The 23,384-nt window shown below is 33.0% G+C and overlaps 1 protein-coding gene across 3 annotated transcripts in view; it reads left to right on the forward strand.

Moving 5' to 3' along the window:
- Positions 1 to 23,384, forward strand: part of LOC144840572 (uncharacterized) — a 43,641-nt gene that overhangs the window by 16,035 nt on the left and 4,222 nt on the right. The window contains exons 3-16 of one of the 3 annotated variants that reach the window (XM_078696431.1): positions 6,340 to 6,406; positions 8,190 to 8,221; positions 9,290 to 9,335; positions 10,210 to 10,343; positions 11,919 to 12,032; positions 12,310 to 12,405; positions 13,281 to 13,305; positions 13,797 to 13,922; positions 16,068 to 16,964; positions 18,846 to 20,762; positions 20,864 to 20,982; positions 21,136 to 21,238; positions 21,362 to 22,774; positions 23,129 to 23,196. In XM_078696431.1, the coding sequence (XP_078552557.1) occupies positions 6,340 to 6,406; positions 8,190 to 8,221; positions 9,290 to 9,335; positions 10,210 to 10,343; positions 11,919 to 12,032; positions 12,310 to 12,405; positions 13,281 to 13,305; positions 13,797 to 13,922; positions 16,068 to 16,964; positions 18,846 to 20,762; positions 20,864 to 20,982; positions 21,136 to 21,238; positions 21,362 to 22,774; positions 23,129 to 23,196 (5,157 nt within the window). The remainder of the gene's footprint in view (positions 1 to 6,339; positions 6,407 to 8,189; positions 8,222 to 9,289; positions 9,336 to 10,209; positions 10,344 to 11,918; positions 12,033 to 12,309; positions 12,406 to 13,280; positions 13,306 to 13,796; positions 13,923 to 16,067; positions 16,965 to 18,845; positions 20,763 to 20,863; positions 20,983 to 21,135; positions 21,239 to 21,361; positions 22,775 to 23,128; positions 23,197 to 23,384) is intronic. The other 2 variants (XM_078696432.1, XM_078696434.1) reach the window with 2 other exon arrangements.

Here is a 23,384-nt window from a genome sequence, read left to right on the forward strand (position 1 = left end):
CTAAAACCCGGATATTTTGCATTGATAGTAAACACCACTTTTATTATTAGCACTAACTGCTCATCAATCTGAATTTGCAGTGTGAAACATAGCTTGGTTTTGTATTTTTTTGCTATTTAGTATTTCCATTTTATAAATGTGTAGCAATAAAGTAGTTTTGTGTAGCATTTGACTACTGTACTGAACGTGAACATGTTGCCTGGTATTTTGTCTTTGTGTTAAGTGGTTTGCATTTTATCTTTGGATTTTAAAAGGCGATTCTTCTGATTTAAAGAGAATGATGAACTAATATAATGCAATCATCAAATTTCACAGTTAATTGAGATCTTAGATTTGTAATTGGAATGATGGCTAGAAAATTACATGGCTTAAATCACCTATCGTACATCTGAGATTTAAAATCGTAAAAGCTTTTTAAGCTTGACTGATTCCTGAATTCTGAAAAGAAGTAGAAATTGATAAGTCTAATTCTTATTATTGCATCATTTTCTTCCTGAAATAGGTTTTCAAACGCATCATACTGTACCATTTTAAAAGGGAGCTCATTTTAATGTGTTGTAATATTCTTTACATTTTAAACTTGTTTGTTAGTTGGCACCTTAGACTGAGATACAGTACATTACAGTAGTTTGATTTATATTGCCCTTGATGTATAGAAATATAAAATTGATAAGCATTATGTCATTACTTTAGACCTTGTTGAAAATTTCCAATCAAGAAGCCAAAGATTATCTTATAGAAGGATTACTGCACATAAAGTATGACTATTTTAATTACAATACTACGTACATATAGTTCTAATATATTATGGTGATATGTGATCCTCATTGCAATAATCTACTCATAAACTTATGCACTGCGACCTTGCTTTTCATATTACAATGCAATAATAATAAAAATACTGTATTTTATTATGTTCAACACACCCTTAAGCTTAACATCCTATCCAATGGACGAGGCAACAAATAAATAATCTTGCACAAGATAGGACTTTAACTAAAAAAAATTGATTTAAAAAAGAAAATCATTTAAATAATATGATTTTTTAATGTTGAAATAACTTGACATATGTTCCATCGTAAAACTTAGATGACGTCTGTACATCTTAAAGTTAACGCCATTACAAACAGGCTAGTAATAAAATGTATTGAAGGCTTAGTATCTGTAGTATAAAATACCAATATTAATTTTAGTTTATTAATAAATACTGTAAATATTAATTTTTCTATGCAATTTTTCTAGTAACATGTAATAAAACTAGTGTCTTTCAATCATAGTAATTTCATAGAACACTGAATCTAATAAATAAAGATAATTCATTAATTTGCTGTATAATCAAATTTCTAAAAATAAGATTCTTTTGCTAAAATAATAATCGTATGAACATTTTATGAAATTATAAACTTAGACTTTCAGTTTTTAACTGATATAGTGTCATAACCAACAGATAACAAACAGTTGACAATAATTCTGTTTACATTTAAATACTTGGGCATAGAAACTACCATTATATCGTTGTTTACATTAATTTGTTAGATTATTGACTTTGTTGCTATCCTACAATCATGCTTAGGCCACTAACAAACTGACACTGAAATGTGTACTTCTACAGTACAGTATAAGCACCTGCCTACTCCAGCTAAATGTCTGTACAAAGTTGTAGGCTGATGAACAAGACTCATCTGTTGTGGAGTATCGACATAAAAAGTGTAGGTTTAGTTCTTGAATTTTATACAAGATGCTTCAGCGCTGTAACGGACTGTCCCATTTATAAGTACAGTAAGGGTGTTCTACTAACAAATTTTTCTCCTCGTAATTGTCCCCTATTTTGTTGGAAAGGGCTAATGTTTATCCAGGTAAAGCTAGCACTCATAGAATGCCAACACTGTTTCTGTTTGTTTAATTTATTAGAAGGGTTAGATAACTGTACTATCTTTTGTACACACAGTTTTAGAACTTTGTATACCGTATCGTAACATTGTATATTTAACCAAAATGGTGTTTTCCTGATATTGAGAAAACAGTATTGTAGCGCAGAAATTCTAGGCTATTTTAGGGTCTATTTCTATTGACAAATTAAAAAAAAAATGTCTTCAAAACCAGTTTTATAAGGAAGATCTGAAAAATCTTTTAAAAACCTGTAGGACTATCGAGCATAGAATCAATTAGTGTTTTGAAAACCATATAAACCCGTTATTTGGGTAATATCTAAGAAAATTTGTCTTTTCATTGTTACGGAGAATGTCAGCTACCAAAAATGAAATGATAGAATGTATTATGATATCACAATTTGAATCATCCAGGCTTCATAACAAAATGATAGCGATCCTCAGATGATCTTTTTATGTGTGTCTGCCTTTTTTATTTGAACTTATTTATGCAATTGATTTTGAACCTATGGACGTCTGTTTCCAAAATAAAAGTAAAATGAATGAAATTAAAAGCGGTGCTTTTTATGAAGACCCATTTCTTTTGGTGAGAAAATACAATTCTTTAAAAAAAGTATGGTATTTAAATCCATATTTCCTTGCTCAGTAGAAACGAGCCCAGAGTCTACAGTGTTAATGTTTATTATAATCATTAGGAACAAAATATTGAATGGTTTCTGAAGGCATACCATTACTGTACAGTACTGTAGTATCAAGCTCATTTGCAAAGCATAATTCAGTGTCTATATTTAGTAACCTTCTCTATCTACAGTACTTCATTCTGTTGCTATGTTTTGTTATTTAGATTTTGTTCTGCATGATCAATGCTTCTTTTTTATACTAATTTCATTATTGATGTGTCTGGAAAGGTTTTGAGTCAACTATATCACAAAATGGAAATTTGTAATAGAATTTATACAATAAAAATTATATTACATGCAATTATTGAATAGCAGTATTAAAAAGGCTGTGAAATTAAAGGAAATTGATTGGTCGCTTGGTACAGTAGATTTGTTTAAAACTTATATTTTATATGCATGCTATCATGAATTTTTAGGTTGGAACAAAGAGTAAAATTGCCATTAATAATATATATAATAAATATATTGATTAGTAAAGGTAGAAATAGCTGTCTACTCTTGAATACTTATTTGAGTGGGGTTTTTTTTTTGTGGTTAGTCAAACTTAAGTCTTTGTTTAATTTTTTCTTCTCAAAATTAAATTTTAAAATAAAGTGAGACTGGAATGATTTTCCTTTTTCAAACTGTATTTTTTTCTTACTTGAAATGTTTTGTGTGATTTCAGTCCGAGTTTCAATTTCAATCAAAACAAACTTAAGATTCTACTGATATTATTAAACTCTTCAAACGGTATTAATCCGTTGTAACTGTCCTGGATATATCACTTATTGTAGTATATGTAGTAGTCAGCAAAGACCTTTCAACGCTTCACTAAGCACGACACAGACATAAGCAACAACCAAGCAACCTGGTTGGTTCAACCTGGAATGTCTGATCATGTGATAGAATTGACCAATCAAATTTGGTTTTGCATAGCATTAACTTCCAGGCTAAAAAAAAAAGACATTTAGTGTACTAAGCAGTTTAGTGAACGTGTATCAAGGGACAATATAACTGCAGTATACCTCCTCACAAAGCTATTCTACATACTGTTGTTTAATGAAGACTTAATAATATCAAGGTAACCTCTAGCATAATAATACTGTAGTTTAGATTTATCTGTCGTACTGTAGCTTACGAGAACACTGCCTAATGGTGCTACAAGGTCATGTAGCTAGGATTAGACTGCAGCAGCTCTCGGTGGTATACTGTTGTTCAGCCATGTTTAAAATGTCTGACTGCATACCAACAAAAAACACACTCAACACTGCTGCTAATTTGTTATGTACTGTAACAGTAACATTGTGCTATTTAGGTCTACTACTATGATTCACATGTCTACTGTATCAACATTTAATAATAATTTGATTTACTAGTTCATTTTGTCAGTATTTGTATCTAACATAAATATTGAAATAGACACCTCACCGCAATTGAATTTAAAGCCTATCTCAACACTACATCATACAGTAGAAACTACTGTCTGTGAACACTGTAAGTAAGTAAGCCAAGGTTTTGAGCCTAGGAATAGTACTGTATGTTTGATACAAACATTTCAAAACACAAACCCTTGGCAAATTACTGCTGTACGTAAATAATTTTTAGATTTTAAAACCAAAAAAATTAGAATCATTAAAATTGATTAATTTGTTTAATCTTGTAAATGTATTTATAATAGTTTCTGATAAAACATTCTGTGACCCATGACCTTAAGGTTACATATTGACCCATCATGGTTATGAATATCGTTACATATTGCGATGTGGTTTTTCAGTACCGGATTTGAAAATTCAACTTGGATGATTTCCAGAAAGTTAACACCATTTTTTTTTCGTGAAATTAGTCATAGGTTTGCAACTGTTCACAATATGTTGCAATAATATTGAAATTGATTTAATTTAAGTTTAATTAGGGCTACCATTCAAAACAGACTTACTATTGGTAGACTTGCTAAGGTCAGGTTCGTAATGTTAAATCAAACTTTACTTTCCAAGACTAACAGAACAGTATTTATTTTAATAATATTCATTTTTTAATGGTTAATCGTTTTAAGTTTATATAGCGCAAAATACAAATAGTCTCTATGCGCTGTTTACCACAAGTGTAAAAATGAAAAAGTTGATGAAAATAAACCAGGAAAAGGCCTATTAAACGGAATAAATTGACCAAGACAACAGAAAAAAAGTCCGAAAACTCAATCTCACATCACCACACTGTTTCACTAACTTGTCAAGACAAGCTAGCTATTTAGTGTCATAATGATGTGAGCATCTGACTATCCTGCCTAACAAACAATAAAATTAGTAAAAGTAAAAAGGATTAAAATCTATATTTTTCATTCAAATTCATAATTATGATACTGTAAATATACAAAAATACATCAGTCTTATGTAAAAATGTTGTTTTATTTAAAATAATATTTTTGTTACAGTAAATTACACTACTAACTACTACTAAACATCAAAACAAAAATACACAAAATAATCCCAAATAAGAATCTATGTTTAATTTGCACTATACATAATCAAATGTTGTACACAAATAAATAACAAATTCATTGAGTTAACACACATATTACAGTACTGTCAAATTGTTATCAATACCTTTTATTCAATACGGTTTATTGTGCAGTATTATATAGTTGTACCACCTCGGTGGGTGCATTATATTTGCATAACAATACAAGGTTTAGAGGATTCTCATCCATACTGGATTAACCTTTAATACCAACATGTCGATACTACCTACTACCATGTCCATTGTGAATATAATAACAATTCTTTAATTTATTTACTCATTAAATATATCTAGGATTTCTAGGAAAAGTCACAGATGTTAATACAAATATAGAATACAGAAATTTACATTTTATCTATCTATAGTTTCGAATCAATATAATTTAATAAATTAATATTTTATAATGTAATTGATTGTTTTGATAAATTTTGTGCTCAAAACATTGCAGTGAAAAATTATGGCTACATATTTTATCTTCAATTACCTTAATTTTTCAAATAGAAAATAATTATAGTTACCATTTGATTATCAAAAAGACTATAATAATACAATACAATGTACAAATTAGGGTTTCCTTTAAATACTATATGTTTAAATTTAGTTTTACTTTAAAATTAAGACCAAGTAGCTAGGCCTAGTGGTGTCAGCAGGAAATGAACAGGGAACATACATACAACAAATGCATTGGGCCTAGGCTGTAAATAACCTGAGTTTGTTAGCTTCTGGCAACTTTAATTATATCAACATACCATCATTATTACAGTTTATTGTAATTACTGAAAATTGTTGTTATATTTGATATTATGTATGGTACGCACAAGTCTATTTAAAGAACATACCTAAGAGTTCATTAAGCATTTATTGGTGTATTGGTATTTATATCTGTGTCATATTAATAAAGCTATACAAATTATCTCAGCAATTTGTCTTGTCATAATTATTGACCAGGCCTAAAAGTATTTGGGTCATCACTGTATATTATAATTCTATCTAATATAAATTCTAGAACAAAAAAATGTCTATAATCATTGATAATCACATTTTTATTTTTGTTGCATAAATTCAAATAATTATTTATTTAATTGATAATAACTATAGATTAAAAAATATAATTATAAGGTTATACTGTATTTGTACTCATAAAATACAGTATCATTATCATTAGAATTGTGTTACATGGTAGAATGCATGGGTAATGTCATTGCACACGCATGGGAAAAAGAATTTGATGTGATTGTTAGTAATAACATGTTTTATTATTTTATATTTTACAGAACACTGATGATGTAAGCACAGAAAAGTTCCGCGAAATAACTGCTGCCTTTGTTTCAAAAGTATCAGGCAAGTATAAACTTATTATAGACATTTTAATATAAATATGTATTTTTTATGCACCTGCCATTACCCGTCAAAAACGGCAACCACAGAATGACATCTACAGGATACAATACTACATTGGTACTACACTGTGTAGTCAAATACACGGCTCCAGACTTCCGCAAATTCAAGTTTTTCATGGTGTATCCCACCATTAAACTGCCAAAATGGCCTATTCTTGGCGTTCTACTTTCCACTTATTTTGATTAAAAATATACTATAGGTTTGATTACTATGTATGCCATCATCTCATATTCTGTGCTTGAAGCTAGTAGTATGAAACAATAGACATCACAATGAGAATCACGTTTTTAGGCTGTATCCCATCATTGAACTGTGCCAAAATGGCCTATTCTTAGCATTCAAATGTCCACTTATTTTGCTTAAAATATACTAGAGGTTTGATATTCTGTGCTTGAAGCTAGTATGAAAAAAAAGAAGCATCGCAATGAGAATCAAGTCTGTTAGTATAATTGGCAAGTAAGCCTGTTGTCTAGATCTATTAAGATTCTTGTTGCATCTCATTTTCTATTATCCTGTCTGCTATACTGAATAACTGAATAGTGTTTGGCTTGTTAAGTCCCTTGCAACAACTCTCGTGCATACTTTATTACAACAAGCAAGGTAAATATCAATGTTAAGTTCTTTCTATTTTGCAAGTCCATTATAAAAGATCTGATATATTCCAAACTACACATGGCTACAACCTATAAATTGTATATCATGTAGTACTGTCTGTGGTAAATAGAGAAATTTTGTTAACGCCTCCTGCATACTTAGTCTGCAATAAATTCCACAGCAAACATGATAATCTTGTAGAAGTGACTTGATTTATATACGACTTCAGGTGTGCATGTACATGTTCCTCTATTAACTGAAACACTTTGACCTGTATATTGCATTACATTTGGTATCTGTCTCATCTTAAATCAACCAAGTGTGTAAAGAAGTATTCATATATAAATTCAAAGGCTACTTTATTTCTTGTCATTATTGATGCATTGGCGTTGTGCTGGGTGAGAGGCAGATAACTTTACTATCTTAAATTATTGTCTATTTACTGTAAATGTAATAAAACGCATTACAGAGGAATTTAAGCCCTCTATCAATCCTTAGATTTCACCCGCTCCAAACCTACGTCTTGTTACTAACACAGTAAGTTCTTTCTGCTGTACACTTTGTATCTGTATTCTCCAAGTAGGTTGCTTTCACATCAGGTTTGATAATACTAATAGGATATAAGGTCACCCTCAATTACAGATAAACTCTTTAAGATGATGTTCTTCTAGTGGCCTTCATCAGTCTTGGTCTCAAAATAGTGTAAATTAATGAATGACCATTTCATTTAAAAAAAACCTTGTACCTGTATAGGTGTAAAATATTAAATAAATCAGTAAATACAGTTTTTTTTAAATTATAGTTATTCTCCTGTTTAAAACAATTAAAATCAGATAGATCTTCTATGAAATAATATCAAATGCCTCCTCAATATATCATCAATAGAATTCTGTAAAATGTGATTGATTTTGTTTAATAATTCATACAGTTTTACATGCGTCAGAGGAATAAGGATTTTCCTAGTGTAACAACCATATTGATTCTATTATAAGTAACACAATAAATTAGTTTGAATTTTCGTAATGGAAACCAAGTAATACTATACCATAAATATATTTAAAACCAAAACAAAATATTGATTATTAAATATAAATATTAAAATTAATAATTGTTTTCATTTTCTTTATAGTTGAAGATTACGAAGATCTTGGAGATGAGGAGGTTAGTTTCTATTTTTACATTTAGCAATCTTATCAAGATAAGATGGGTTTTTTAAGGCTTTAAGACTTTTTAAAGTTGTGGAAGAGATATTGTGTAATATAATTCATAGACATCTGTTCACACACAACAAATTGCTGATTATCCGGACAGATCTAATTCTTTAAACATTGTTTCATTTCTTCACAATTCTAACATAATAAATTATCTATATACCTCATACTAATACAAGCCCTTAGATATTAATATTTTTCTTTCTTAATTTCAACTAAATTATTCCATATCAGCTTGTTTCATTATTGTGAAAAATAAAAAAAATTAAGAAATGAATGAAAAAGAATGATGTCTCAATTTCAAATTTATAAACAAAGCAAATTATCTACAGTAATGAACAAAACTTTCCAAACTATTTTTGTATTGTAAAGGATAAAAACGGCAACGAAAAAAATATTTTGATTACGTTCGTATCTGACATTTATGATATTATCTTATTTGACTGATGTATATTATAATAAGATGGTACTAAATACGGTGCGTGTATCTTCATTGTCTGGCGTGAATGCTAAGCATTGTCTGATCTACTTGCAACATCAGCATTTGGTTTCACATCCTATCAACGGGAGATGCATTTTTGATCAATAATGTTTTTGAAAGAAATGATTATGCTTTCCATATTTTGTTGGTTTCACATACATGCATATGTCTGTAGATATTAATAAACTGTTTTGTTTTCTAAACAATAATGTTTTGTTTTCTATGGAATAATATTGCATTAGTTGTATTGTTTATTTGCCAGTTTACATATTCCCAAGCTGGGAAATTTGTGTTTTTTAAGCTGTACTTTAGAAATTTACCTTGAATTTCTTTTAAAATAAAATTAATAAACTGTTTAGATTTCTAAACAATAATGTTTTGTTTTCTATGGAATAATAATGTAATATTACATTAGTTATATTGTTTATTTGCCAGTTTATTCACCATCAAATTCCCAAGCTGGTTACTGTGTTTTTTAAGAGTGTGAATTTCTTTCAACTAATTTTTTTGCATTAAATATTTTCTGTATTTATTTAGGTATTCTTCAAAGTATTCAAGGATGCTCTATATTCAAATTCCAATGGTAAGGAAACCATGCCTTTTATAACATAAATTAATAAGTAATATTAATTATCATATAATTAATTATGATATAATGTCTAATGTGCCAACGATTGCAGACAGATGGGTGCTGTTTTTATCTTAATGAGCTGTGAACAAAAAATAATTGGCTTTGAAACAGAAATTATTTTCTTATTACATTGATATTTTATTTCTAAGCCATGGAACATCATTTTTACATTAGTTTCCTGTTAATAAGCATAATGTTGTTGCAGCCTTAACAACTCCTTATTACATAGTAATGCGCGTGTACCGTTAATGTCATATGAATCCAATAAGAACTGAATATTGCTCTTAATTTTCCTTTATGAATAATAAAAACCATAAGCTTATAAAATTACATTTCATATCGCACATCACTATACCATGGAGCTTCTAAAATATATTTCAATAGACAAGCAGAAGCCTTATTGCATAGTAAAGCATTCAATTGTATAGAACTGAACATAACTGTTAATTTTCCTTTATAAAAATCATTGGTTTTTAAAACCACATTTTTTTTCACTGGACAAGCAGAAAGCCAAATTCTTATTTTTTAAATACTTGTTTTCCCAATATAGAAATCAAGCAAAGTACCGAATTCTTGATATAGATAAAGATAACTACTATTAACTAAACACAATAAGGTCAAATAAAATTGTACTTTGCCTCCAATTGACAAACTATAGCCTTTTATTTCTCTTTTAATAGCTAGGCCTAACCTACCATTACTAGATTATTGTTTATTTTATGTGTAATTTCCTTACACCATTTTTAATACCATTATAGTCCAGCAAATCTTGCTGACAAAACCTGAATAGGGCGTTTAATCATTTAGATTCTAATTATTTGTATAGAATGCAGAGTGTTCCAGTTTTTTGCATGCCAAAGCCATCCACAGAACACAACAACCCTTGATCAGCTTAACTTTGAACACATCAACGAGAACTTAGGAGAAGTACAGTTTCTGTGTTTTGTTAATATTATCAAGGTAACTATTATTATATTTGTTATATCTTTAACACCATGTTTGATAATATATAGATAGATAGTCTGAACAGGTATATTATTATCACAGATTATAGCTAATGCTATTTTGCGGTTTGCTACTGCAATGCGCAAGAAAAATATCTGCAAAGATTAATGTTAATGCGGACAGAAGCTTATAATAAACTGTAGGCGAGTATGAGACATATTTTAAATAAATGAGGGAAAAGAAAGTAAAAAATTCATTGAGTATGTAAAATTTCTTATTGATGATTAAATGATGATATTTCATATTGTGAGTTGTTTGGATTATTACCCCATTGTATTTTTAAAATCCTGATATTGATTGTAGGCAATAAAATACATATTTTTAATACCCACCATATCACAAAACTAATTAAGGTATAAGTCGTGTGACCTTATATGACCTTTAAAATACAATAATTACTTTTGCTATGATACCTAATGTTTTGGTTGTTACACGGCAACCATTGGAAACACTTTAAGTTGGCACTATAACTACTTAGCAATATGGCCTATGGTTACAGTAGTGCAAATGCATTTATTTTAAGTATGCATGGAAGATGCTGCAGATTGCTTTCCAAATAATTTATCGGATCAATGTATTCTGTATAGTGGTCCAGGCAGCTCCTGTCTGGCTTATATTCATACTCTTCTCAAAGCACTCTCTCAAAATAACTTAAAAAATGACAATTCTGTGGGTATCACTATCAGTGGCTGGATCTCATTGGAGATCAATAAAATAAACAAAAAGCTAAATGAAAATGATAAAGTAAGATAAGCTAGAAAGAAGTGTCTAAGTTCAGGAAAAACCATATTCCTTCGTCCAGGCTAATGATAATAAATTATAAATCATAAATACTTGCAAATTTGTAAATTGAAAAAATTATTAAAAATGTATTTATTAATAATTATTAACAATTAGTAAATTTAACCTGAGAAATCACAGCCATTAAATGCTTATTGATTGATTACATAGCTATTAAAAGTATCATGGTACTTTGACCTTTAAGAACAGAAATCATCGAGAGAAAACAAGCGGGCAAAGAGCAAACAGATAATTGTACTTAATGGATTGTACGTTTTGCTAATGGTCATTAAAACATTCTCCATCAGTTAAAGCTTAACATGTCTGTCGAAAAATTAGGAATTACCATAAAACCAAGCGTTTTAAATATTTTCAGGTTCTTTATTAAGTATACAGTATCTTAAGATATTTAAATCATGTTGATGTACACATTGTATTATATTCATTATTCAATAACAAGTAATACAGTGAGAAATTGAGAATATGATTTTAATTCAATTCATATAGATCAATAGATTATCAGAAAATATACATTTTTAAAAAACATGTAGGATTCACTGTCTTAACCACCAGATCATAGAGGACCTTGTTTTTTATAAGCAAGTAAAATAAGATGCCTCAAGTAATTTATCACTGGCTAGATGCGCTGTAATTGCACCAAGTAGTTATTTTACCTATTTTCTAGTATTTTTATCTTTTATTCGATTATTTTTATTATGTCTTACTCTTATAAAAATTCTTTGTTTTCAGAATCGCAGGTTAAAGCGAAAGCCAGTTCCGAACGTTTTTACTGAGGCATTCCTAAATCAACTTAATAGAACCTTGCAGAACGCTAGAGAGAAATTAAAAGCTTTCAGAATACAAGTAAGTGTGGTTTCACACGAATAAAAATAAATCAAACTTAAGCTCATGTGATGTGCCCATATATGGACATGATGTATCACTACCATATTTAGGCACATTACACTTTTTCAAACTAGTTTGATAGTGTAGACAAAGCTTAAGTAATAATATTCTGATTTGATGTTGTATTTATTTGAACATAGACCAAATTCACAAACATAAAATATTTATATCCCCTGTGATTTTTATTTGGAGAATATTACTCATCTCGCTTCAATATCTTATTTCTTTTATTTAGATTGGAAACGAAAGTAATCAAGACATATCACATGATCTGAATGAACCAATTAACAAACAGAATTCACTGAACATTGACGAAATTCAGGTGATAAAGGTACAACAAAATACATTTAATGTTTAATTTCAAATGATCATGATGATGTTTATTTCAGAATATAAGTTTATAGAGACAAAATAATTAACAAAATTGTTTTAACTATTCACCAACAGATCATTAATTAAAAAAAAAAATTGATATCACAAAGGATTAATGTCTACAACATGCACCGACGTATTAAATAAAAATCTTTGCATTTTTTCACTTTCTTAGCATTTATTTACATTTTAAGTATCTCAGAATCCTTGTCATATGTTGGAAGGGCGTGGGGTGTGGCCTGTCGTTTTCTGTCATTAAGAGCAGCAAGAATTCTTTAGTACACTTCCATTTAAATTGAAATATGTAAAGATCAGAAGAACTGAAATGGTTGTGTATAATGTAATAAGCTATTAAACAATTCATATTCTTCCCCTTTAGTGGACTTTGATACATGCCTGTAATGGCTTATATCAAAACTGAAACATATTAACATGTTTGCTTTACACATGTCATCCAATTTAAAGTAATTGACCTCCGTAGTTTTGCTCAATATGTCGTCAGATAGTCTAGGCCTCGTTGAACATTCTTTACCTTTTCCGATCTGTCATACTCTTCAGAGCAAAGCTTCAAATCCCCTTGTATGAAAGCAGCGCAGGTCACTCTCTTCTAGGCTTAAGACTTGTTTTCTTATATGCATTGCAAGTGGCTTTGTGATTATAGGATTGAGATAATGTTGAACAATCCTAATTATGAAATGGAAAAATTCTCTATAAAATATTGTTTTTATGTACAGTAGAAAGAACCTCTCCTAAGTAATACTTACTGCAACAAATTATCAATGCTTCTTGCATTATTAAATTTAATAACGTTTTTTTAAATTCTATTTCTTTCAGGCTCCTCTCGAACAAAAAGCCAAAGGTTTGTCTGCTTTTAATTATGTTGTTTTATAGTATAGTCAATTGTATATTGTATTAGTTGTAGAATATTGCATAATTGTTTTCTTGCAGTAGTTTATAGGGCTTCTGTGTTTCACCAAAATAATTGCAATTATTAATTTGAATTTAACACACTAGTTTGGGACATGACTGTTGGGAGCTATAAGGAACATTATAGACTTATTAATTATTAATTTGATAATTCATTCAGCACAATAGTATGGTTTGGTACTGGTTGTGCTTTGGCTATAAGAAAAATATTGGACTATTAAATTAATTGTACCATTTTCCACTGTATCAACATGTTTCCCAAGTCCCGCTTTTAGCTTTATTTCAAATAAGACTATCAAATCTGAATATTCTAATAATTACTAAAAACTGACATTAAACTAGGGGTAAAACATGGGGCTTATGCTGTCAAAAAAGCTTGTTCTTTGCGGTTCACTTGGCCTTTTCTCTCTCTCAAATTAACAGAAGTAGAACAAACCAAAGTCCAAGTGGTTAGTCCTTGGCCCCACCAGCCAGCGCTTGTTCAAACTCAACAAGTGACTGAATTTACACCACACAATCAACTCAATCAAAGTACCACAAAGACCCAAGGTAAACAAAGAATTGTAAACAAACTTGTATGTCGTTTAACCACAAATAGTAATGTCATTGCATATTATTTTGTGTTTTGTAAAAGAATGTTTTATAATGATTATCACTTAGACACTCAAAAATACTACTAAACTGACATTTTAAAAATGAAACGAATCACTTTGATGTCGTCTTGTGAATTTAAATTATTGTAGATTTTACTAGATAGTCCAAAAATGTCATATTAGTCAAATTCTCCAATTTAACAATCCATTCTTCATTAATCCCATCTAAATTCATATGTAGTCCATATTCAAAATTATAGGACGAATCAAATTGTGATTTAATTACCCTGTATGTGCAGTACTATTTTCTCCGTTTGAAATGAAAGAACAATTTTTGCCAATTAACAAGATAAATACACTGTCTACCAAAATACACACTCTTACTAATAAGAAGTTTAAAACAGTTTATATGGCCTACAAATTGGGATTTCAATTGATTTTCATGCAAGAGATATGGGTGTGACAGGATACTGTAGAAGGGATTGGCTTTCACCTTGTGAAGATGTGATGTCACTTACATGCCACTGATGTGATTATGTAATATGTGTTGGAGTTTCAGGATAATTATTTATTTTTAAAAAAACGATCAATAATTATTATCCGTGCCTTAAAACATTTTACTGCCTCATGATAAATTATTAATTTAGATATGTTAATCTACAAGTTCATCATTCAATGCACTATGATGGCCCCTTGATACATACTAACCACAACTTGTTTATTTTTGTCTGGTGGTATAATATGTCATTTATATTCCATTAATCATAATAAACAATAATAACATTAATTATTAACCCTTTGTACTTAATGAAATTATAAAAATTAGCATAAGCTGTGATAATTACAAAAGACTGGCTAGATGAACAGTTATGGCATGGAGAAATTCATAACTTATTTCTCTATGGTTGTATATAGTTGTTTGGCCTATTATATATGTGAGAAATTGTATAGACTAATAATGCATACCAAAATTCAACACTATTATCGACGACAATATGTTGTTGTGTTAATAACCTTTACCTTTGTGTTGGAATGGATGTAAGTATTGTTACTGACCGCATTAAGCACCACAAACCACCCAGTTAATCTAGCGTTGATATTTCGCTTTCTAAATGTGTCATAACTATTTTATCATTGCTTTTCATTGCTACTGTTCTATTGTATTACTTAAATGTACTGTGACGTTTCTGGTATTTGCTCTGTATTTGCTTTCTGTATTGTGAATTTCATATTCTTGTTTGGATCAAGAATCTGACAATGTTTGTAGGATTATATCTTTCCATTAGATATTTTGTACTGTCAATTCCTTTTATTTGATAAATAGGTATATATAATGCTTGTTGAAGATTCAGTGTAGAACATATTATATCTATAGCTTCTCTACCTTCCTTCCTCCCGGTAGTCTATCTGACATAGTTTATGTATTGTACTATTATTTACATTAAATTCAATAGTGTGGTTTATTTCAGTTCAAACTAATACAATTAGGGAAAAAAAAAACTATCAACCATCAACCATAAACAAACATATGCTTCCTATTTTATGTATAACTTAAACATAATCAAAATATTGAGTCTATAGTCAGACTTATAATAAATAAAAAAATAAATGATTTAATTATACAACGATGTGCTAGTGCAGACGCCTTAATTTATTTCAAATGCAAGTTTGTCGGTAATAAATGAATTTTCTAAGAAGTGCATAAATTTCCAACACAATAGCATGGTCAAACAATAACATTAATTATTTGTTCTAATTTTAATTAAAACGTATGAATATTAATTTGCATGAATGCAAATACGTTGCTTAAATATAAATAATTCAATTTTAGTTATTAATATAATATTTGCCAAACAACACTGGTGCCTACAGTAGAACCCAACAACATGTTGGTCGTAGTGTTGGAATACTTATTTTTATCCCTTGTTCGTTTCACAGGATAGTGTCCCATTGGGTGTGTTCCAAAGTGTTCTATGCAGTTAATGAATGCTTTATATACAGATGCCACAATCATTACCATTAGTTATGGCAAAACGACACACTAACAGATTTTAAGAGTTGATTAAATCGTATAGTAATGAAAGAATTTATTAACTTTCAGCACAAGAAATAAATCAGACGGGTTTCTCTGATAGTGCCACTAATAATCAAGGAGAACATACAGAACTTGAATGGCCAAAAATGGCAACAGTAGATTCTGATACAAAAGCAGAACAAGCAACGGTTAAGCCACCAAACGGCATTATAGTGGATGGACAAGATAAAGATGCGTGGCCCGCAATAGGAGAAGCAACGGAAAACAAAATAGCGGGAGAAAAACTTGCCAACGGTCCAAGTATTCCAACAGGCAATATGGGAACCGGGAGTAATATAGAAACGAGTGGAGGAAATGGGAATAATGCTGGTGGTAATATGCCAAATAGTCAAGCGCAACTTCAGCCACCGCAGTCCAGTACAAACGCAACAAATTCCATGTGGAGTCAAAGAGGAGGAAGTAATATGGGCAGCGGCGGTGCCAACTGGAGTGCTGCATCTAGTGGAGCAACACAAACAACACAATTTCATCAGGGCTCTTTTCAATCTGGTGCCCCTCAAGGTATGAACAATAGCAACAGTGGCTTAGCTCCCAATTCTGGCTGGGGAAACCCCAACTTTGGGGATGGAAACGGAAATGGTGATTGGCCAAAAAGCGGCCTGAACAATAACCAAAATAATATAGCGAACAATGATGGCGCTACTGCAAGACCGAACAATGGACAGCCAGTGAGCATGAACCAGCCAATGCCTCCAAGTTCTGCAGGAGGTGGTTCCATAAGCTCAGGCTTTAATTCTGGTGCTAATATTCCAGGCATGAATGCCAACAATCAACAATGGAATATGCCTCCTGGATTTAACTCTGGAAATCAATCAGGATGGAATAATAATGGCAACAAACCTGAGGGTGGGAATAATGGAAATGAAAGCAATGGAGGAGGTGGGAATGCCTGGCAAAATTCTGGTAAGTTGATGCGGATGCCATGACAAAAACTTGTCAGCGTTTAATTTTTAGGATTTTATTTAACAGACCACTAGTTCATTGTGCGTTCAATTCAATTCAATTCAAAATTCTTTAATCATCCCACACGGGGCAATTCAAATAAAAAGGTCTGGATTAAAATGATCTTACAAAATATACAAAATATCACAATACACAGTACAAAATAGATCCCTAGCTGGTTCACAAGGCGCATTCACAGATGTATATTACCACAATTTCTAAGTGCTACAGCTAAAATATTATATGTGGGTATTATTTGCCATCCTAATTTCACACTAGACAACAACCAGGTGGGAAGTTAGGTTGACTAGCCCGGACCCATTTTCATTAGACTTTGTATTGAAGCCTGTTAGCTTGTATTTTGTGGCAAAGTTAACACAGCATAATTATTGGAAACATTCTAAAAAATAAAGAATATGCAGTAAATAATTTTAAAGTAAAAATATACACAAAAAAAAATGTTATATTTATTATGATATTATTAAACTACTAGATTGCACTTATTACAATTACAATGGTATTAATAATTTTTTAAGAGACGGGCTGTCATTTATGCAAATGACGGCAGCATTTTTTGAAAGAAAAATTGTGTATAAATTGAAGGAAGGTAAAATTTACAAAGAATAGATTATTTTTATTGGATGTTTTCACATTGATAATGATTGCGAATCATTTAAAATCTATTATTAGGACTCTAGGGAACTTCACAAATAACCCCTCACGCTACATGTTTAACAAATTTAAAGTTTAAAGTATTCATTTTGAAATGCTTATAATGTGATTATAAGCATTTCAAAATGAATACTTTAAACTTTAAATTTGTTAAACATGTAGCGTGAGGGGTTATTTGTGAAGTTCCCTAGAGTCCTAATCATAGACATGCAGCTGCGCATCTATTATATAGACAATAATATTCATTTGAACTCTGACCTTTAAGACGACAATATCTAAAGTGTCCAATCCAGTACTGAATTAGCTAGTAAATATGAATTATTTCTATAGATGTTAATGGAATATATTAATGTTTACTGAATATTTAGTCAAGTTTTAATCTATTTATAAACATATTTTCATTGTGTATCTAAATTGACTGATTAATTAATATGCACATAATTTATAATTGTTACCTGTTGAATATAAATTGTTAAGCTCTGTCTACACTATCAAATTTTATACATGTGTAATATGTGATGTGCCCATATATGGACATGATGGTTTGGACATCCCTACCATATTTGGGTACATCATATTTTTTTGGTCAATCTATTGACTGATTAATTATATGCACATAATTTATAATTGTTACCTGTTGAATATAAATTGTTAAGCTCTGTCTACACTATCAAATTTTATGTGTAATATGTGATGTGCCCATATATGGACATGATGGTTTGGACATCCCTACCATATTTGGGTACATCATATTTTTTTGGTCAATCTATTTCGATAGTGTAGACAAAGCTTTGTACTGTATATGTCCGAGTATAATCCCATGTAATAGTGTAATCCCACTCACTAATTTAAGCTCTGTCTACACTATCAAACAAGTTTGAAAAAAATAGTGGGATGTGCCCAAATATGGTAGTGATATACCCAAATGGTAGTGATATGACCATACACTGTATGTCCAATGGGCACATCACATTTTTTTGTAACATAAAGTTTAATAGTGTAGATAGAGCTTTAGTCTAACTTGAAACATGATTCCATCAATCCAATGGAAATTATACTCTGTCATATACATTAATGTTCACATTATTAATGTTGTTTTAACAAAGCTAAATTGTCAACAGGATGAGAGTGCGTTCACACTATTAATTAAATCTTCTTTTCTTTTTTAAGGGTCTTCATGGAATACAGGATCAAATTCCCAGAACATGACAGGAACAAATAATTGGGGTGCTCCCAACTCCAATTTTGATAATATTGGGGGAAGCGGCAATAATTGCTCAGGATGGGGCTCAGCTCCTAACCCACAGGGTCCACCCACATCTGCTGCAGGCAGTAGGGTGCAAGGGTGGGGAGACAATTCCAGCAAACATTCTACTATGGGATGGAATAATTCCAATATGACTTCAAATCCTAATTCCAGTGGAAATAATTCATCCGGCTGGGGTAACAACAGCCCAAATACCAGTGGGCCATGGGGAGGACAAAGTGCTGCATCCGCCCCTACTTCTAATCCGGGTTCTCAGCCAGCAAGTTCAGATTCCAATTCGGGACAGGGTAATTACTTAGGATGGGGCAATAATTCCAAACAAGCTCAGCAATGGGGAAATCAGAACCCTAATAGTCAGGGATGGAACAACTCAAGAGGAGGTGGCAGTGGCTGGGGGAATCCTGGTCCAAGTAAAGAATCAAACCCTCAGCAATCTGGTGGTGACGGTACAGGATGGGGACCACCAAGGACACCCAACATGGATTCTACCACACACAACTTTTCAGGCACTAAGGGACCATCATCTCAGGTTGTTCAGCAACGTGTAAACTCCAATGATGGATGGGGAAAGACTCCAATTAAGCAGAATGTACGCTGGGATGCTCCTGGTGGTGCAGGATGGAAAGATGGCCAACAGCAACCAACACCACCCACAGCATGGGGTGGAGGAGGAGGTGGCAGTGATGGTAAACCATGGGGAAATCCGGACAACAAAAGTGGTTGGGGACAACAAGGTGGACAGCAGCAGCAGCAACAGCAGCAGCAACAGCAGCAGCAGCAGCAGCAGCAACAGCAGCAGCAGCAGCAACAACCACAACCACAACAATCGTCAAGTTGGGGCGGAAACACAAATATATCGTCTCAACCACCGACACCGTCTGCTTGGACTAAGCCTCCCACTACATCTGGGAATTCACAGTGGGGAAATCAACAACCAAATAAGACATCACCTCCATGGGGAGCTTCATCAGGAAGTGGGGGTATGTCACAATGGAACAATCCAAATGTTCAACAACAACCACCCTCTTCACAATGGAACAACCAGCAGAGAGGACAGCAACCCAGACCTGGCAATGGAAGCATTCCAAGTCCTATTCCAGGTCAAAGAGGTGGAAATGGTGGTGGTGCTACTGCTTCTGGAAATCCTGCTAATAAACCACCTGGTGGAGGAGCCTGGGGCTCCTGGGGTAACGATCCACAAAACCAAACCGGAGCAACTGGTGGTGCATCCGGTGCTGCTGCTCTTCCAGAAAAAACATATGGATCTGGATGGAAAGGACCCACACCAAATGTCACTGTGCCTAAATCAGCAACCGGATGGGGTGATCCAACTCCACCAAAGCAAAGCAAAGTTGATGATGGAACATATATATGGGGCGATCCAAATCAACATAATATGAACATGACGGCAATCAACCGTAAAAATGCCGCTCGCCAAGGGAGTACTTCCAGCCAGCCTAACAGTACTATGCAATCTCAACAATTTGTAAGTAACTCTTCTGGCCCACCAGGCACACCAATTCAACCAAATGCACCACAAGGATTTGCCCCAAAACCAGAAGCTGGTGGAAATCGAGGTGACTGGGGTCCTGCTCCTCAGAAACAAACAGGATGGGGAAATAGCGGCCCTAAGGCACCAGATGGTGGGTCGTCTTGGGGTCATGCATCTGTAGCACAGTCCAAAGGCCCAGGATGGGGTAACACTCAAGGTGCTGGCTCCGATTGGGGTAATGCAGGTGGCAGTAATGCTGGCAGTACTTTCAAGGAACCTATGCAATCTGGATGGCTTGGTAGTGGAAATGAAGAAGCTCCTGGACAAGGTAAGCAACACTTTCAATACCAGACTCTCTAAAAACCGAAAACTATCCCAAAACCAGAGTGTTCGCTGATATTTATCAACAATTTTGTCTTTTCTTTGTAGGGAGTATGTGGGGTAGTGGTGCTGGTGGTAATCGTGGTGGTGATGATGAATGGGAAACACACTCACAGGGTAGTGAAGCCTCTGTAGGAAGTGGAGGACCACGTCACATGTGGAACAAAGTAAGTAAAACAGTTTTAGTACTGTAATCATCAATTTTGCCATTGACATCATCATCATCATTATTAGTATCTCAATTTTCCACATCACTAATTCCATAACGTTTAGTTAGTATAGAAAACAAATGTCTATTTTCAACAATTTTTTTTTTATAGCAGAAGGAATCCAAAATGAAACGATTGATGGAAATGGGATTTAAAAGAGAAGATGCTGAAATGGCCTTGAAAAACAATAGCCCTGATATTGAAGCTACAATGAGTAAGTTCAATAAACTATTACTGCAGTAACTATTTTGTCTTTACTGCAGTTGGAAGTACTGCAATTGTTCTTGATGTTTGCCCTAATACAAACATGATTTCTATTACATTTATTTTTTTGTAGGGGAACTTAGCAGTAAACTACCAAACCAAATTGATGGAAGCAATAACATGGACCTAGATTTGACCAAAGACTTCAACAAGATGATGCTAAATGAACAGAGTATGAACGATCCCAAAGGGGTTAATGACAATCCACCGGTACAACCCACCTCAACTTTCAATCCGTCCCGTCATAGCACTGCAACAGTGATGCCAAATGCTCCGCTCGGTAAAGGGTTTCCTAGCCAAAGTACCATGTCGCCAACCTTCCCAATGCAGCAGTCGCGTGGCCAACAACAACAACAGCAGCAGCAGCAAGGATTCCAACCGCTACCGAGCCAACAACAACAACGGTCTCCACTCACTACTCAGCAGATCCTACAGCTTGCTGTGCAGGCTGGCTTGATAAATCAGTCTCTCCTCAACCAACACCTCTCACACCAGCAATTGATGACTGTCTTCCAGCTGATTCAACAAAGATACGGCCAACTTGTCCAACAGCAGATGATTCAAGTCCAGAACAGACCTGGAATGAATTCGTCAACGAGACAGCAGCAGGAATTACTTGCTCGTCTAAACGTCGTCCAGCAACAGCTCATACAGCAGCAACTGCAGCAGCAACAACAGCAGCAACGGGTACCCAAGGCACATCGCCACAAGCTCAATAGCGATTCAGATGTATTCAACACCGATTCCAGCGATCTTTGTCCTCCACAGTCTCGGTCCCGGTTCAAAGATTTCTTCAGTAATTCAAAAGGCAATGATCAAGTGTTTGGTTTATTGACAGTAGGTGCTGATAACCAGAGTGAGAGCAGCTGGTCTCATAGCAAATCTCCAACTCCACCAGAAAGCCTTCCTCAAAGTGCTGATTCTACCATCTCAGATCCAACTTGGAGCTTTCCTGAACCAAGCTCAGACATTCAGACTGATTTTGGACCTCCAGAATTCAAACCTGGTGTTCCATGGAAGCCACGTACAAAGGATGTTGAGAACGATCCTGATGCTACACCAGGAAGTGTCAATGGCAGCCTTTTCAGTAGCAGCATTAGCAGCATCGGATCAAAGACTCCAGGTCGGGGAAGAGAGACCGACATCTCTGGTATTCTCACCAAACCTATGCAGCCAAATTCTAGCAGTGGCTGGTCTGGTTCCACAACTGCTGGTAATGCCGGAACATGGGGTGGTGGCGGTGGTAATCCATCTACTAAACGTCCAGTTTGGAGTGGTGGAAGCAGTTATGATGAACCACAGGTTTACCAACCCACTGCACTTACAAATCAGCTATGGAATGTGCCTTTGAACAGCAGTCGGGGCAACACTCTGTCACGTCCCCCACCAGGATACGGAGGTGGAAATGTTAGCCGAAGCACATCCTGGCCTGCTGGAGGAACAAGATCCTGGGACACTGGCAACAGAAGTGGTGGAGGTGGCGCAGGTATGTTGCTCTTCCTTCTGTAGACTCATGAAATTGCAAATATTTATTAACTTTTATTTATAATTAAATAAAACAACAATATATGCCTGATATTATTAACATTTTGACAATTTTTTTATTGAGGATTTGTTTTTATTATTAATGACTTGTTTTTGTTGGATGTTTTTATTTTATTTTGCACCATTTCTGCTAGACTAGTTGTAGAATTGTGTAATTTATGGCATGAGAATTCCTTTAATGAATTAATATTCACCAATACCCACATATAACGGGTCACTACAGTGGATGTGTACCAGATAGAACACTGCTGAAGATTTCCAGTCTTAACCCAAGGGAACACCTTTTTCATTGTAGGTTGGTCTACTGGCAACAACTTTGGCTCAAGCAGCCCATGTCTTATCTTGAAGAATGTACCCCAAGATGTGAGTGCTTTAAGTATTACTTTATCAGGGTTCATACATTAGTATGTCAGCCCTAAGGTGCCAATCTATTATTAGAGTTTGCTAACAAGTTTTGCTTTGTTGTTATTAACCACTTGGGAATTACTGGTGTGTTGATCGTTTGCACATTATTTTTAGAAGTATTCAAATGTTGTCAGATATGTTTAATA

This window comes from Antedon bifida, chromosome 4 (genome assembly GCF_963402885.1).
Source record: "Antedon bifida chromosome 4, ecAntBifi1.1, whole genome shotgun sequence".
Lineage (NCBI taxonomy): Eukaryota > Metazoa > Echinodermata > Crinoidea > Comatulida > Antedonidae > Antedon > Antedon bifida.